Source organism: Nothobranchius furzeri, chromosome 15 (assembly GCF_043380555.1).
Source record: "Nothobranchius furzeri strain GRZ-AD chromosome 15, NfurGRZ-RIMD1, whole genome shotgun sequence".
Classification (NCBI taxonomy): domain Eukaryota; kingdom Metazoa; phylum Chordata; class Actinopteri; order Cyprinodontiformes; family Nothobranchiidae; genus Nothobranchius; species Nothobranchius furzeri.
In genome coordinates, this window is record NC_091755.1 from 49,356,185 (window position 1) to 49,373,652 (window position 17,468).

Sequence of the window (17,468 nt, forward strand, 5' to 3'; positions counted from 1 at the left end):
GATCTTTTTTCAGTATTTTTTTTTTACACAGTCCGTCCACCTCATTTTGCCCCACCCCCTACACACACACGTCTTTGGCCTCTGAGTGTATTCCAAGCACGATTGTCGGTTATGATTAAAGGTGTTAAACACTGTTAAAACTGAGAATACCTGAGCATCTCTACATACAGGAAGTTAATTACAAAACAAACGTTGGTCCATTGAACTCTCACAAAAAAGTATTTTTAGAATAATACAAAATATAAACACCTGTGGCTTCTTAAAGGCAGCTCTAAATGTTCAACTCTCTCTGTTCTTTAATTTGTACAAAACGGTTAAGAAAATAAAACCAGTCTTTGACACCAAGGTCGGATCTGTTCCGACTTGGCCAGCAGAAGCGTGAAACGGGATTTAGTCAGGAGTGTATTTCGGAAAGCAAGCTCGGCTTTGGATTCAGTCAACCAAACGGCGGTTGTCATGGAAAGTTGGCTGCAGTGAAACTGGTCAGTTTTCATGGAAGAGAAGTGGAGCTTTATTACAAACCGCCTGTAGCGTGAGTTTGGATATTCCAGCAGGGTTTATGGGATGTTGATTATATTCTGAATGGGATTTTTCTCATTAATTAGCATTAACCCCCCCCCCCCCAAAAAAAAAATAATTATATCCCCAAAGACCAGAAATCGTCCTTTCATGTTTGTTTACAGGTTTGTGTTTCTTTATTTCCACCCGACGTTGATCACTTTTTGATACCTAAAATCTAAAGTGAGCTTACTTAATCTTGCTTTTTGACAACAGCCCTGGATAAACACTTTCCTCTGAAGCGTCCTTCTTCTGGGAAGAGTTGTGGTTCTTCACACCCGTTGGAAAGTAAACAAATGTATATTTCAGAACCTCTAACAATCCTTGTCTTGCACGGTGACGTCCCTGCCATGGTCCGGGTATCGGGCTTTTCTGTTTCTTTTCATCGGCGCTGCGCCAGCATGACCTTGTTGATGAAGTTGACGATGGCAGAGGCGGGCTGCTCGGGGTCCAACTCTGCAAACAGGTGGCAGACGTTCTCGACCACACTTCCTGGCTTCTTGGCTACAAAACCAAACACCCTGTGACAGGAAGGATGAGAAAGTGAGAAAAAAGATCTGCACATCTCCAGGGGGAAATCAAAATCGCGAGGATTATTGTTCTGTAGCACAAGGCCACAAAGAACTTTAGCTTTTTGTTTGCTGGAATAATTTCTAAGACTCGCACGCAACCTGATGCCATGCAGAGGCTCTGATATGACTGCAGTCTCAGCCACAAAGGAAAGAACTTCTCCCACATTCTTTAGTTGTTACGCACAAATAGCACTTACTTAACAGCGTTGTTGGAGTTAGTCCACCTAAAGGCCAGAGAGAGAGAGAGAAACGAGACTCAGACGGACGTGCAATCACAGGCAGAGCTGCCAAACAAGCAAACGCAGCTGCAGCCTCAGCCTGCAAATCTACATGTTTCTCATGCTCACACTTACAGGCTACAAGCAGTACATCCATAAAAATCAGACCTTCATGCAACGACACAGCTAACCGTGCAATAAAAGATCATAGTCGCAGCCCAAACTTTAATAAGCTCTTCTTTTCTAATCTCTCACCTTCTGTCCTTGGGGTCGATGCTGCTGAAGGTTACGCTGTTTACTGGATAATGTCTCCTAAAGAAAACTCTAAAAGAGCGAGGTAAATTTAATTTGTTCATCAAAACAACACAAAGAGGAAAGGTAACTTTTATTTGTGGGGATTTTTTTTACCTTCTCTGACTGTCAGTCAGCGTGATTCCCTGTGATGTCACCTTAAACTGGACCACGGTGGCTGACGGACGCGGGTTACGACCCAGCGTGGCATCTGTTGCCCTGGCGATTGCCTGGGGGCCAGTCAGGGACTCGGTTTCCACGGAATTCAGATAGAGGACGTTACAGGCTGAGCAGGAAACAGAAATTGATAGAAATTTATGAGACTAAAAACTGGGCCTTCCATGTTTAAGAAAAATAAATACATTTTTAACTAACCCTAGTTAAGTCCTGGAGGCCTAAAAAATAAATAAACCAGTTATAAAAATATTTTGCACAGGCAACCGATGTTGAAGGGGTGGGAGGTGTGCGTGGGTGCAAGAGTTCAAAATGCGACATGAGGAGGACCACAAGCTATAGATCTTAATGGCTGTCATTCATAATCTGGACATTCCAAGTACATCCTGAAACGTGAGTGGTGCACCAACATTTTCTTTGTTTTATTTGCTCCCAACAAGGGCACAAGTAGCTCAGGTTATTGTTAGCAGTAGTTGGGCCTAGCATTGTTCTACGGTTACCATTGTAGCCTCCGGAAATGGCTTGTTTTTCCATCTACAGGTCGACCTCTTCAGTATCGGGTCACAGAGACTCCGTGTGAAGAGATTGGTGGAGCTGTTAACTGACCACCACCTGGTGGTTAGTTGGCTTTGATGGTCGGGGAGGAAGCAGGTGACACCTGGCAGCCCTAAACATATTGTGAGGGTCTGCTGGAAATATCTGGCAGAGTCTCCTGTCAGAAGGAGCTTCAATTCCCACCTCCGACAGAATTTCAAACACGTCCCGAGGGAAGCGAGAGACATTGAGTCCAAGCGGTCCATGTTCCGTGCATCCATTGTTGAAGAGGCTAACCAGAGGTGACGGTGTGATGCTGACCTCTACTCAGGACGTTGTGGATCGGTGGGTGAACTATTTTGAAGAGGGAATCCCACCGGGTCGTCTTCTAGTGAGGATGCAGAGTCTGGGGACTTTGGGTTGGATTCTCCAATCTCTGAGGCCGAAGTCACTGAGGTGGTCAAAAACTCCTTGGTGGTAAGGAATCCCTTATGGCTCTGGATGTTGAACCTCAGATTCAGGAGGAGCGATAAGGTTTTTGTCCCAGCCGTGGAACAATGGATCAGCTCTATACCCATAGGGGGATCCTGGAGGGCACATGGGAGTTTGCCCAACCAATCTACATGTGTTTTGTGGATTTTTCCAGGTCGGGGCGAGGTTCTGTCTCGAGTGGAGGAGTTTAAGTAACTCGAGGTCTTGTTCATGAGTGAGGGAAAAATGGAGCGTGAGATCGATAGGCAGATTGGTTCTACGTCTGCAGTGACGCAGGCGTTGTACCAGTCTGTCGTGGTGAAGAGAAAGCGAGCCGGAAGGCAACACTCTCGATTTACTTATCAATCTACATTCCTACCCTCACCTATGGTCATGAGCTTTGGGCAACGACCGAAAGAACGAGATCGCGGATACAAGCGTTCAGAATTGGTTTTCTCCCCAGGGGTGCTAGGCTCTTAAAGATAGGGTGAGAAAGTCGGTCATCTGGGAGAGACTCGGAGTAGACCCGCTGCTCCTCCACGTCGAAAGGAGCTAGTTGAGGTGACTCGGGCATTTGGTCAGGATGCCTCCAGGACTCCTTCCTGGTGAGGCTTTCCGGGGACGCCCAACCGGGAGGGGATCCAAGAGAAGACCCAGGACACGTTGGAGGAACTATGTCACTCGGCTGGCCAGGGAATGCCTTGGGATTCCCCAGGAGGATCTGGCCCAAATAACTGGGGAGAGGAAAGTCTGGGCTTCTCGACTTAGGCTGCTTTCCTCGTGACCCGACTCCAAATAAGCGACTGAAAATTGATGGAGGTCAAAGATGGTGCTGACTTCTTTTTCTAGGTAAAAGTTTTTCAATTGTAGGACCCCTTTAAAGATTTTAGTCATATATCTGATACTTAATTTAACATTTTCTCACCTGTTCAAAAATCCTCCTCACACTAAGATCCTCACTAATGATGTTTCAAGCTTTGAATTACACTTAGTAAATAATTTGCTTAAGTTTTGTTTTGACATATTTTAGTTGATTCTGCAAAAGTAGGATGTTTCCTTCCTTAAAACACTAAACAAGATCGGTAAACATTATGAAGATTTTATTGTTTCAGTGTTCATGCTGCAGTTTATTTTTACTCTACTCAGGTGTTAGATATCTGAAATCTTTTCATTTCAAAAAAGTACTAAAAGGATTCAAGGCCACACTTTGTGTTTTTTGGCCGTCCTAGACAAAGCTCTCGCCGTGAACAGAATCGTGTGGAAAAACCGAACCTGAGGTGGATTTACAGGAATGTGGCTATTTAGAATGACCGACCCACAGAGAGCTCATTGAGCACTCCCGTGACTAAATTCGGCCTCCAGCAGCCTTAAACTAGTGCGGATTGCGCAATGTGAGAGTAGCATTAGCAATAATAGCAACAGTGGAGGCTACAAGAAAGAACACATGGACCACTCGTTTTTGGAGTTTTGCTCAGAGTCTAATGAAAGATAGCACTTATGTTCTTTTTATATTGGGGTAGTATGCTCAGTGTGTCCTGCTAGAGCGAGACGTGCAGTTGGGCTCACTAAAATCTTGGATTGTACAGTGTGCCACCTCTCTAGAATCCTCATAGTGGGACATAAAGAAGTCCTTTGCGAAAAATGCACAAGCTTAACACAACAGATTTCTAATCAGAACTCACCAGCTCCTTGTTTCAGTAGGTCTGCAGCCGTGCTGATGTTACTGACTGCTTGAACCTCCGATACCTCTCCAATCAGATCTGAAAATATGAAAAAGAAATAATAATTTTACAAATACTCACCAAGATGCTACCCATGGTTATTAAAACATTAGAACCTGTAGAGAAACTTTCTTTTTATCCTTTTATCTTAATGATGACACACTGGGTGATACCAACCTTTTTCAGGGATTTTGAGAGCACAGGGTAAAGAGATGGGTGTGATGGAGTGCTGATAGACTAGTGCAGACAAACTCCCTGTAAACATGAAACATTAAGGTTTACATAACAAAAAAATCTTGGAGAAAAAAAAGATTAAAACTGGCTTTCTGGTTCTTACTGGAGAAATAATGATAGAGTACTAATTGTCCAAGTCTCAGTTCATACGGACGGGTTATTGCGCCAATCTTTTACTTGATTCTAACCTTCTGACGATCTTAAGGATATGCATGATCACCATAGTGACTCAGAAGACAATTTTGTCCATATTCTAGCTGTGTGTGTGTGTGCTACAAGCACTCTGGTTGACTGAAGAAGACCGGGATCGCTTCAGTCACAAATTGGGGATATTAAACATGTTGGATTGTCTTGGTTTGATTCCAATTCCAAACAAATGTGATGCCTGTTGAATGTGACATGTAGTCAATCAGAAAGTGAGTTGACAAAAGCATGCTGCGTCTCCACCATGTTGGTTTACCCCATAGACAAGTTTGATGTCGAAAGGTTTCACAATATTTCCCTTCTGACAAGAGAATTTTCGTGTGTGAAATAGTTTGTGTGTAGTTTTTGCAGTGTTGCGGCACATCACGCACAGTATGATATCACACTCAATGAGATACAGACATGGGGTTTATTTGGGGAGGGGGGAACTTACCAAAGTAAGGCTCATTTTGACACCCTTTGATTTTGACTCCTCGAGGGCCTGTCTCTATCAGGAAATGTCTCACCAGCTGCTCTAGAGGATCATTTACTGCAAAAGTCACAAGGTTAGTGTGTTCTCAATTAAGAGTTCAAAAGGAAAAGGTTGAAACATAATGACTGTTTTAGTCCTTCTTACCTTTGCTGTTGTGGGTAACATTGGGTGGAGGTGTAGCGACCTTCAGGGCCAGACCGTAGGCCCCCTGGAAGGAGTTACTGTCCCTGATCAGGAAAGTTCCAGGCTCTCTCTCCTTCAGAGCTGCGATTGCTATGGCCAACCACATTGGAACATCACAAACTTTCTATGTTTTTCAAACTAATATATTAATTCAGTCAATGTAAACCTCAGCTCACCTTGCTCTCTGGAGATACCTGCTTTGTACCAGAACCTTGAACTGTCCTGGACAAACTTAATGCTGACCCTGTTCACCATCTCACCCTCCGTAGATGTTGCAACATTTTGACCAGCAGGAGGTGCAATTTCCCCAACAGTTGGAGAAAATGTGACATGATGTTGGGAATTGGAGGGAGGCACATGCAGTCCGGCTGGCCTCAGCCCTTCACTGGGAGAACCAGGTTGGGCAGGATGATGTCGTTTCTCTGGTAAAGGTGGCTGTGGGTGAGGGAGAGGGATGGAGATGGTGGAGTAGTTGGAGTAGGAGGCTGGGTGGAGTTGTGGCATGGGACCAGAATAGCAGTGCCTCTTGTTAGTGTCCAGAGCAGCGCTTTGCTCCATGGCTGTGTAGTGGGGATGTAGAGGTCCGTGGTGCTGCTGGTAATTTGAGTGGTATGGCTCTGACCCACCTAACATTAACCTCCTGCCCAGGGTGGCAAACCCTGGAACTGGGGAATCGGAAACCGGAGACCCATCCATGCTGCCTGTTCCAGGTTGCGGGGAAGATGGTGCTGGAGCATAGGAGAGGTCGGAGTTGGGTTTGGTGATGTCTGGTTGAGTTTTTGTTGGAGAAGAACCATTGAGTGGTGCTGAGCTTGATACTTCAGAACCATTTGTCTGGGTTTGGGTGTGAGACAGGTTTGCCACGGTAGCAGGTTCAGCAGCGGCTTCAGAAGGCTGGAGGTTTTGGGTAGAGGGAGTACCCGATAGGGGGTGTGTATCTAGTGATGATGAAGCATGGACTGGTGAAGAGGGAACCTGGCAGCCCTCTTGGTTTGATGTGACAGGTGCCACAATGTCAAGAGATGAGTCTACAGGCGTGTTTGTGCTACAGTGCTGCTGGAGGGGTGTGGTGGGAGGAGCTTCTGTAGGTGCACTGCAGTGATTGGGTGATTCAGTCTGTAAAGGTGTGGCTGTTTGTGCATTTTGGGCAAGTGAAAAAGAGGACTGCTCTTTGCTAGTTTTGGGGCTTCCTGGCTGATCTGCACTGATGTAGTTACAAATGGGTCTGTCTAGGTCTTGGTCCGGGGAGGCCTCGCTGTCGCTGCCGATTATGTCTGTGGTCCGGATGCCACACTCTTTCCCTTCGGGACTGGGGCTTTAAAGGACAAATATGGGTGTTTATTACCATAACATACACATAACAAGGTTTCCCCCAGAAAACTTGATAAGCCTGGCGGGTGACCAAGCAAAGCCTGGCTGGAGGAAACCCTGATATATAACATACACAAAACACTTTCTGGTTTTCCTTTCACGTTCAATCACACACAACTGAGCTAAATGACATTTTTTTCAAGATGTTTCACTTTTCATCCGAGGAAATTCTTTCAATCAAAGGGAAAGGTGCAGAGTACCAAGCCTTTAAATGGTAGAAAGTGTTTCAGCTAGTAATTTCCCTTCCATCACACCTGATTGATGTTAGGACCTTTGTTTTCCTGATCCATGTCAGCATGTCTAATCAAATATTAAATCCAGGTGAATGTTGTATAAACCTTTCTAATAAAATGCACAAATGTAGAGTACCTCTCCTGTGTACGAAGAGGGCTACTGGTGTGGACAGGAGTGGGAGGTCCAGACATGTCAGATGGTGTGGAGCAAGCAACTTGACCATCTCTGTGAACCCTCTTAAAGGAGCCATGGGTAATGTGATCCCTCCAGCCCACACTTTCACCAGAACTACGAAGGCCATCTGAGAGTCGAAGGAGTCATTGGAAAAATAAAAATAAAACAATCTCAAAAGGGTCAAACATTTCCAGAAGACAGTTAAGAGAGAAAAAGTTGGTGTCAAACACGTGTTTGTACGGCATGCTGTTGCTGATTATAGATTGTTTATTCTCACAACATTCTTGTTAAAATACAAGTGTGTCTGTTTTATGTGACTCACCAGTGTGTGAGTCGGAGCTGTAGGACTGCTGTGAGTCAGGAGGGTGGTGATGTTGGTTATGGTCTGCAGGCCCGTTGCTATGGCTACAAGGTCCCATCATGGAGGAGTTGGGAGGCAGTGGAGATGTGGACTCAGACTGGTAGCCGGAGGCATAGCCCCTGCTTTCAGATGGCGAAGGTTGATACGGTGAACAGGGACACACCTGACGTGGTGTTTGGTAGCCACTGCTGCTGCTGCTGTACTTCAGATCCAGGTGAGAATGAGCGTGGGACCTTGATGCTTCTGGATACGCTGGGTGACCTGATGGCAATGGATCAAAGGTGAATGCTTGGAGTTCGTGTCCCTGTGGGCCGTGGGAAGCTACAGTGGCCCTCCTGTGCCAGTATTCAGCCTCTCGGTCTCTCTCCCACTGCAGCTCTTCCTCCCTGTTGCGCTCCCAGTGGAGGGACAGCTCTCTGCCTCGTCTGAGCCCAGGATCCCACTCCCAGTGGAGCTCTGAAGCTCTTGGTAACTCAGTCTTCCTGGCCTTCCTAAGCCCCGTCTCCCTTTGTTGAAGTTCCGCCTCCCGGTCCCAGTGGAAGCTGTCACCACGGTCCAGCCTCAGACCGTGATAGGCAGAGGATTCTTCCCTCCTCATGCTGCAGTCCCTACAGGCACAGCCATGGGGCGGAAAACCATCCACCAGCATAATGTCTTGGTAGGTTGGGCTGGTGGAGGGTTTTGGGTGGTGTGAGAGGTTGTGGATGCTGTGAGGGGGTGGAGGATGGTGAAAAGGTGTGTCCTCACGACAGCATTGACGACCAGGGGATGCCATAGGGTGGTGTAAATGATTGTGAGGGTGAGGGGTAAGGTCCGATGATGTGTATGGACAGATGTGTCGAGTTGATGGTGCATCTGAGCAGGTTCGGTGCAGGTAGTGAGGTGGGCCACTCTGACGATCCCACACTAGATCTGGGGGTGCAAGGGACTGGTGGGTGTGTGGGCTGTAATGTTGACACATGTCCATGTGTGACAGAGGGCTAGTAGCATTTGGACTGGCTGAAGGGGTTGCCCCATGGTGCCCATTAGTGCCAGGTGCTCGATCAAGGCAGTAGCCATTTGGCATGAGGAGGGTACGGTCACAGCCCGGCTCAGCACAGCGCTGGGACCGGTAACCATCCCGGCATGAACATGACCGTCCAAGCCTCAGAGTGCCAGCTCTCTCTGATGGCCAGGAATCCCCGTCGTCCAAAATGGCGGTCTCTCGCTCTCCATCTTGGTTTCCCTCAATTCCACCAAGGAGACGTTCAAGCTCCTCCCTTTCTTGCCTTGTTGGTGGCGGGGGACGGACAGGCTCCTCCGGGTGGTCAGAATGGATGCATGATTGATTCAGATGGAGGGAATGGGCCGAAAAGCTTGAGTGATCAGGTCTATCTTCTGTAAGGGCTCCCCCTGGACTGTTGCCATTAGCTGAGGTAAGAGGACCAGAGTTTGGACCTCGGCGCTTCTTTATTTGAGCATAGAGACTGCCATCTAGAGGACCTCTGGTGTGGGCAATATCTGAAACAGAAAAAAACCTTTGAACTGGCAATACTTGTTTTTTTGTGGAGCTAATCTGATCAAAGTCCCTTCATAGGTCAAAATTAGAACTGGCAGTAATCTGCAACTCTCTTTTGAGGTTGGACATAAAAAGACCAGATACCCTCTAGGCTGTCCTGGTAGCGCTGATTGAAGTTTTCGTAGGAATCCCAACGAACCACCGGGTCAGAAGTGTTGTAATCGACAATGACAGCCGGGTCATTCTTGTGATACTCACGACCTGAAATAAAGAAGCAAGTAATCTCAGTTTCTTTCTCTTCATTGATCAGATTTTAGACAAAGAATCAAACATCTTTAAAGTTTTGGCCAATAAAATCATTTGTTTTGTTCCCCATTAACAATCAAAACCTAAGTGCTGGATCAGAACTAAATCGTATTTTGGGGTAACAAACCTTTGATTCTCTCAGGTCCAGAGGAGAATACGAACTCCACGGTGGCATCGGATGGAAAACGCTCATCTAAAGAAAAGGAATGAAATAAACTCAATAAAATCAAAACTGTAAAAACTCAGTTTAAATATAAATGTTTTCTCTCCAAGCACAAATATGTCAATTTAAATGCATTCACGTGAAATGCAGATTCATTATTCAGCATTGTTTAAAATATACTATTATTTTCCACAGATTTATTTATTTATTTAATCTCTTGTATGGATTAAAAACCAAAAAGCTTCCACAAACACATGATCTGTTTTTTCAGAGAAAGTGAAACCCAGCCTCTCCCTGGGCTGCCACCTTGCCGTGGTGGAGGGGTTTGAGTGTCTCAATGATCCTAGGAGCTAAGTTGTCTGAGGTTTTCTGCCTCTGGTAGGGTCACCCATGGCAAACAAGTCCTAGGTGAGGGATCAGACAAAGAGCAGCCCGAAGACCTCTTATGATGAATTACATAAATAGAAACTGTGTTCTCTTGCCTGCACGTGGGTCAACGGGGCCCCCCTCTGGAGCCAGGTCTGGAGGTGGGGCATGTTGGCAAGCGCCTGGTGGCTGGGCTTTCACCCATGGAGCCCGGCCAGGCACAGCCCGAAGAGGAAATGTGGGTCCCCCATCCCATGGGCTCACCACTCGTGGGATGGGCCAAAGGGGTCAGGTGGTAGTCGAGGGTGGGGACCTTGGCGGTCTGATCCTCGGCTACAGAAGCTGGCTCTTGGCACATGGAATGTCACCTCTCTGGTGGGGAAGGAGCCTGAGTTGGTGTGTGAGGTTGAGAGGTTCTGACTAGATATAGTCGGACTCACCTCAACGCATGGCTCCGGCTTTGGAACCAGTTTCCTTGAGAGGGGTTCGACTTTCTACCACTCTGGAGTTGCTCCCACTGAGAGGCGGCGAGCAGGGGTGGGCATACTAGTTGCTCCCCCATCTTAGTGCCTGTACATTTGGGTTTACTTCAGTGAATCAGAGGGTAGCCTCCCTCCACCTACGTGTGGGGGGATGGGTTCTGACTCTGGTCCGTGCTCATTCAATTCAATTCAATTCAATTCAAAGATACTTTATTAATCCCAGAGGGAAATTAGAGTTTCAGTACACAGAATTCTACAAGAATTGGTGACTGTGGTCATTCGCAACCCGAGTTGCGCTACCTTAATGCACCAAACTACAGTTCAGACTACCCACCCTTTTTGGAGACCATGGAGGGAGTGCTGGAAAGTGCTCCTTCCGGTGACTCCCTCGTTCTGCTGGGGGAACAGCCCCCCGATCTGAATTTGAGTGGTGTTTTGTTATTGGACTTCCGTGCCAGTCATGAATTGTCCATAATGAACACCATGTTCAGACATAAAGGTGTACATATGTGCTTTTGGCACCAGGACACCTTAGGCCGCAGCTCGATGATCGACTTTGTTGTTTTGTCTGACCTGCGGCCGCATGTCTTGGACACTCGGGTGAAGACAGGGGTGGAGCTGTCAACTGACCCCTACCTGGTGGTGAGTTGGCTCAGATGGTTGGGGAGGATGCCGGTCAGACCAGGCAGGGCCAAACATATCACGAGGGTCTGCTGGGAACATCTGGCAGTCCCCTGTCAGAAGGAGCGTCCATTCCCACCTATGACAGAACATCCAAAATGTTCCGGGGGAGGCGGGGGACATTGAGTCTGAATGGACCCTATCTATAGGGTCTGCTGAGCCGTGGTGGCCTCATGGAGGGGGCCATCGACTAGCACACTGCTGCTAACCACTAATACATTCTCTCTCTCCTGATAATAACTTCCTGTTTTCATTGACTTTTGATGTGCTAATACTAGTTTATCCGTTTAATTATAGATCCACTAGGATAAATACAATAAAGTTTATCTTTCACCAAATACAATATTTACTAAGACATCACAATATAACTGTAGACACATTACTTGTTTGTGTGTGTGTGTGTGTGTGTGTGTGTGTGTGTGTGTGTGTGTGTGTGTGTGTGTGTGTGTGTGTGTGTGTGTGTGTGTGTGTGTGTGTGTCTTTGTCTGCCTGCTCTGTCTTCTCGATCCCCAGTGAGTCGTGGAGGATGGCTGCTTATACTGAGCCAGGATTCTCTGGAGGTTTCTTCCTGTTAAAAGGGAGTTTTCCTCTCCACTGTCGCTGCATGCTTGCTTAGTATGAGGATTGCTGTATAGTCACTGACACTAGTCAGTGACTTGATGCAATTTGCTGGGTTCCTTATATAGGAAACATTATTTCTGATTGGCTTAATGAACTGTGAATTGGAATGTTTATTATGTGAAGTGCCTTGAGACGACTCTTGTCGTGATTTGGCGCTATATAAATAAACTTGAATTGAATTGAATATAGTGGGAACAGTGTGCTGCTGATCTCTACTCAGGACGTTGTGGATTGGTGGGCAGAATACTTCGAAGACCTCCTCAATCCCACCGACATGTCTTCCAGTGAGGAAGCAGAGCCTGGGGACTTTGGGTTGGCTTTGGGTTCAAATCTCTGGTGCTGAGGTCACTGAGGTGGTTAAAAAGCTCCTCTGTGGCAAGGCTCCGGGGGCGGATGAGATCCGCCCGGAGTTCCTTAAGGGGCTGTGGGGATGTTGTGGGGCTGTGTTGGCTGACACGGCTCTGCAATATCGCTTCAACATTGGGGGCAGTCCCACTGGAATGGCAGACCGGGGCGGTGGTCCCCTTATTTAAAAAGGGGGACCGCAGGGTGTGTTCCAACTACAGGGGGAATCACACTCCTGAGCCTTCCTGGTAAGGTCTATTCAGGGGTCCTGGAGAGGAGGGTCCATCGGATTGTTGAACCTCAGATTCAGGAGGAGCAATGTGGTTTTCATCCTGGCCGTGGTACAGTGGACCAGCTCTATACCCTTTGGGGGATCCTGGAGGTTGTGTGGGAATTTGCCCAACCAGTCTACATGTGTTTTGTGGATTTGGAGAAGGCGTTTGACCGCGTCCCTCTGAGGGCCCTGTGGGGGGTACTCTGGGAGTATGGGGTACCAGGCCCTCTGATACAGGCTGTTAGGTCCCTGTATGACCGGTGTCAGAGCTTGGTCCACATTGCCGGCAGTAAGTCAGGCTCGTTCCCAGTGAGAGTTGGACTCCGCCAAGGCTGCCCTTTGTCACCGATTCTGTTCATAACCTTTATGGACAGGACTTCTAGGTGCAGCCAAGGTGTGGAGGGCATCCGTTTTGGTGGCCTGAGGATCAGGTCTCTGCTATTTGCAGATGATATGGTCCTGTTGGCTTCATCAGAACGTGATCTTCAGCTTTCGCTGGAGCGGTTCGCAGCCGAGTGTGAAGCAGCTGGGATGAGAATCAGCTCCTCTAAATCTGAGACCATGGTCTTGATTCGGAAAAGGGTAGAATGCCTTCTCCGGGTCAGGGATGAGGTCCTGCCCCAAGTGGAGGAGTTTGAGTATCTCTGGGTCTTGTTCACGAGTGAGAGAAAACTGGAGAGATGTGATCGATAGGCGGATTAGTGCTGCATCTGCAGTGATGTGGGCATTGTACCGGTATGTTGTGGTGAAGAGAGAGCTGAGTCAGAAGGCAAAGCTCTCGATTTACCGGTCGATCTACTTTCCTACCCTCACCTATGGTCATGAGCTTTGGGAAGTGACCGAAAGAACGAGATCACGGATACAAGTGGCTGAAATGAGTTTTCTCAGAAGTGTGGCTGGGCTCTCCCTTAGAGATAGGGTGAGAAGCTCGGTCATTCAGGAGGGGCTCGGAGTAGACCCGCTGCTCCTCCACATCGAGAGGAGCCAGTTGAGGTGGCTCAGGCATCAGGCCAGGATGCCTCCTGGACGCCTCCCTGGTGAGGTTTTCTGGGCACGTCCAACCGGGAGGAGACCTAAAGGTAGACCCAGGACACGCTGGAGGGACTATGTCTCTCACCTGGCCAGGGAACGCATTGGGATTCCCCCGGAGGAGCTGGCCCAAGTGGCTGGGGAGAGGGAAGTCTGGGCCTCTCGCCTTAGGCTACTGCCCCCGCGACCCGACTCCGGATAAGCGGATGAAAATGGATGGATGGATGGATTGAAACCCAGGAGGAAATTAAGTAATGAGTGTATCCATCATGGAGTTAATGGATGCGTAGCCACTAACTGTGTATCATAAACTCTTAGCTTTTTTCTTCACTGAGACATTGTCATTGTGGCTTGTAGTGCATCTAATTCACAGTTTTCTCCAAGGAGCTGTTATTTCTTTCAGAATGGGGATTAAATTACTACTATTTAAAGATTTATTCCACCATAACATTATGAGGCCAAACCACCGAGAAGATCTTCCCACATTGCCAGTTTGAAGGGCTGCTATTAGGTGAGACGCTGCTTGGATGTCGATTTATAGTAAAACAATGTAAAGGAGCAAAGTCAGGCATTTAAGGAAAAATAAAATATGTTCTTGTAGACTAAAGATGAGAGTTAGAGGAATAATTTTTATTCCCACAAAGAATTTTTTCTGCAGTTTATATAGAAATAACATTTAGAAACAGGTCACTACTGTACTTTTAATCTAACATATGTTAATGGTTACAACACATTTATAAATAACATTAACATATATTGGCCATTTATAGGTATAGTAATCTTGTGAAGTGGTACTATAATATTCTGATATTACATTTTTAGCTTTTCCACACAGTTTTTGCTTATTTTATCAATTTTCCAGTTAAATGAACTTTCTATGATAAATGATGCACAACTTATTAATAGTCTTGTTCACGAGTGAAGGAAAGATGGCGCGCAAGATTGTTAGGTTGATTGGTGCTGCATGTGATGGGGGCGCTGTTCTTTTTTGTTGTGGTGCAGAAAGAGCTGAGCCGGAAGGCGAAGCTTTCAATTTACTGGTCAATCTACGTTCCTATTCTCACCTATGGTCACAAGCTTTGGTTGGTGACCGAAAGAACGAGATCGCGGATAAAAGCAGCTGAAATTAGTTTTCTCCACAGGGTGTCTGGGCTCTCCCTTAGAGATAGGTGAGAAGCTCGGTCATCCAGGAGGGGCTCGGAGTAGACCTGCTGCTCCTCCACATCAAAAGGAGCCAATTGAGGTGGCTTGGGCATTTGGTCCGGAGGCCTTCTTGACGCCTCCCTGGTTAGGTTTTCAAGGCATCGGAAGGAGGCCTAAAGGAAGACCCAGGACTTGCTGGAGGGACTCTGTTTCTCGGCTGGCCAGGAAATACCATGGGTTTCCCTTGGAGGAGCTGGTCCAAGTGGCTATGGAAAGAGAAGTCTGGGCCTCCCTGCTTAGACTGCTGCTCCTGCGAATCGACTGGGGATAAGTGAATTAAAATGGACGGATGGAACTTACAGTTGTGGTCAGAAGTTTACATACACTTGTAAAAAATATAATATAATGGCTCTACTGAGTGTCCCGTTATTTCTAAAACTCTGATTTTTCTCTGATAGAGTGATTGGAACAGATACTTCTTTGTCACAAAAAACATTCATGAAGTTTGGTTCTTTAATGTCTTTATTATGGGTTAACAGAGAAAAGTGATCACATTTGCTGGGTCACAAATATACATACAGCAACATGAACTAGCAATTTTGGTGACTTAGAAACGTGTCAGTGAACTGAGCTTCATAGCATGGCCTCTTAACTTCTTGTGAGTGATTATGAGTGACTACAGCTGGTGACTTCTCTTAGGCCAGGTAAATAGGGCTCATTGGATACAAACGCCCACAAACGCTACAATGGGAAAGTCAAAGCAGCTCAGCATGGATCTGAAAAAGCGAATTATTGACTTGAACAAGTCAGGAAAGTCACTTGGGGCCATTTCAAAGCAGCTGCAGGTCCCAAGAGCAACAGTGCAAACAATTGTTTGTAAGGATAAGGTGCATGGCACTGTTTCATCACTGCCAAGATCAGGAATAAAATGCAAGCTATCACCTGCTGCTGAGAGAAAATTGGTCAGGAGGGTAAAGAGTGAACCAAGAATCACCAAAAAGCAGATCTGCCAAGAATTAGAAGCTGCTGGAACACAGGTGTCATTGTCCACAGTCAAACGTGTTTTGCATCTCCATGGACTGAGAGGCTGCCGTGCAAGAAGGAAGCCCTTGCTCCAAAAGCGGCACCTTAAGGCTCGACTGAAGTTTGCTGCTGATCACATGGACAAAGATAAGACCTTCTGGAGGAAAGTTCTGTGGTCAGACGAAACGAAAATCGAGCTTTTTGGCCACAATGCCCAGCAATATGTTTGGAGGAGAAAAGGTGAGGCCTTTAACCCCAAGAACACCATGCCTACAGTCAAGCATGGTGGTGGGAATATTATGCTGTGGGGCTGTTTTGCTGCCAATGGAACTGGTGCTTTACAGAGAGTAAATGGGATAATGAAGAAGGAGGATTACCTTCACATTCTTCAACATAACCTAAAATCATCAGCACGAAGGTTGGGTCTTGGGTGCAGTTGGGTGTTCCAACAGGACAATGACCCCAAACACACATCAAAAGTGGTAAAGGAATGGCTAAATCAGGCTAGAATAAGGGTTTTAGAATGACCTTCCCAAAGTCCTCACTTAAACCCCATTGAAAACATGTGGACAGTGCTGAAGAAACAAGTCCATGTCAGAAAGCCATCAAATTTAACTGAACTTCACCAATTCTGTCAAGAGGAGTGGTCAAAGATTCAACCAGAAGCTTGCCAGAAGCTTGTGGATGGCTACCAAAAGTGCCTGATTGAAGTGAAAATGGCTAAGGGACATGTAACCAAATATTAGCACTGCTGTATGTATATTTGTGACCCAGCAAATGTGATCACTTTTCTCTGTTAACCCATAATAAAGACATTAAAGAACCAAACTTCATGAATGTTTTTTTGACAAAGAAGTATCTGTTCCAATCACTCTATCAGAGAAAAATCAGAGTTTTAGAAATAACGGGACACTCAGTAGAGCCATTATATTATATTTTTTACAAGTGTATGTAAACTTCTGACCACAACTGTATTAATAGGAGCATCATACATTAATTCGCATTGGTACTTGGATTACACGATCATCGATCCAAAATGCAGAAATCAATAGAACAACTAGGGATGCACTGATATGAAATTGTGCCAATACCAATATCTGATATCAATACCACTTAAATGGCCGATAACCAGTACTTGCTGATACCGATGTACTGACATTAATGCTTCTAAAATAAGCAGGTTTTGTACAGAATGAAAATGATTACAACTGAATTTACGTTATTATGTACACACAACACAAACCTTTTACGCTTCCGAGATTATTACAATCATTGTCACATGACTAAACAAATACACATCACCGCCCCTTCACCCTCTGAAACAGATAAGCAAGATGGAAAAGATATCTTAATGTCAGCCCAGTTTTATTTATCTGAACGATGCCAATATGTTAAAAATGACTAACATCGGCAGATATTGATGCCGATATATTGTGCATCCCTAAGAATAACGGTTTATAAAACACACGTTTAATTTAGAAATTTTCTTAAGTTTGACGTTTTGCCGATATGCTGTTTTCCATTTGTTCCTGCACATCACCAAACGTGTTAAATAAAGGAGCTAGTCATGGTGAGAAGTCACCACTCCCCTAGTTCATGATTGTGTTCAACTATCCGGATCAGTGGATCCTAAACCCAAACCAAAATGGTATTCTGACTGAACTTCAGAAATAAAAAAACATCAATAATAATAATAATAATAATAATCATCAAACTTATATAACGCTTTTCATGCACTCTCACATTCACACACTGCTAGTGATGG

General features: G+C 46.0%; 1 protein-coding gene across 5 annotated transcripts in view; it reads right to left on the reverse strand.

The window, feature by feature from the left end:
* Positions 1-709: 709 nt before the first annotated feature.
* The window catches only part of tns2a (tensin 2a), a 74,522-nt gene continuing 57,763 nt past the window's right edge, over positions 710-17,468 (reverse strand). For 4 of the 5 annotated variants that reach the window (XM_054746182.2, XM_070544974.1, XM_054746186.2 and 1 more), the window contains exons 16-28: positions 9,704-9,769; positions 9,415-9,531; positions 7,734-9,272; positions 7,373-7,538; positions 5,809-6,947; positions 5,594-5,722; positions 5,411-5,506; positions 4,717-4,794; positions 4,501-4,578; positions 1,757-1,925; positions 1,604-1,672; positions 1,328-1,354; positions 710-1,079 (exon numbers count right to left, since the gene is read on the reverse strand). In XM_054746182.2, the coding sequence (XP_054602157.2) occupies positions 941-1,079; positions 1,328-1,354; positions 1,604-1,672; positions 1,757-1,925; positions 4,501-4,578; positions 4,717-4,794; positions 5,411-5,506; positions 5,594-5,722; positions 5,809-6,947; positions 7,373-7,538; positions 7,734-9,272; positions 9,415-9,531; positions 9,704-9,769 (3,812 nt within the window). In that variant the 3' untranslated portion in view covers positions 710-940. The remainder of the gene's footprint in view (positions 1,080-1,327; positions 1,355-1,603; positions 1,673-1,756; positions 1,926-4,500; positions 4,579-4,716; positions 4,795-5,410; positions 5,507-5,593; positions 5,723-5,808; positions 6,948-7,372; positions 7,539-7,733; positions 9,273-9,414; positions 9,532-9,703; positions 9,770-17,468) is intronic. The other variant, XM_070544975.1, reaches the window with a different exon arrangement.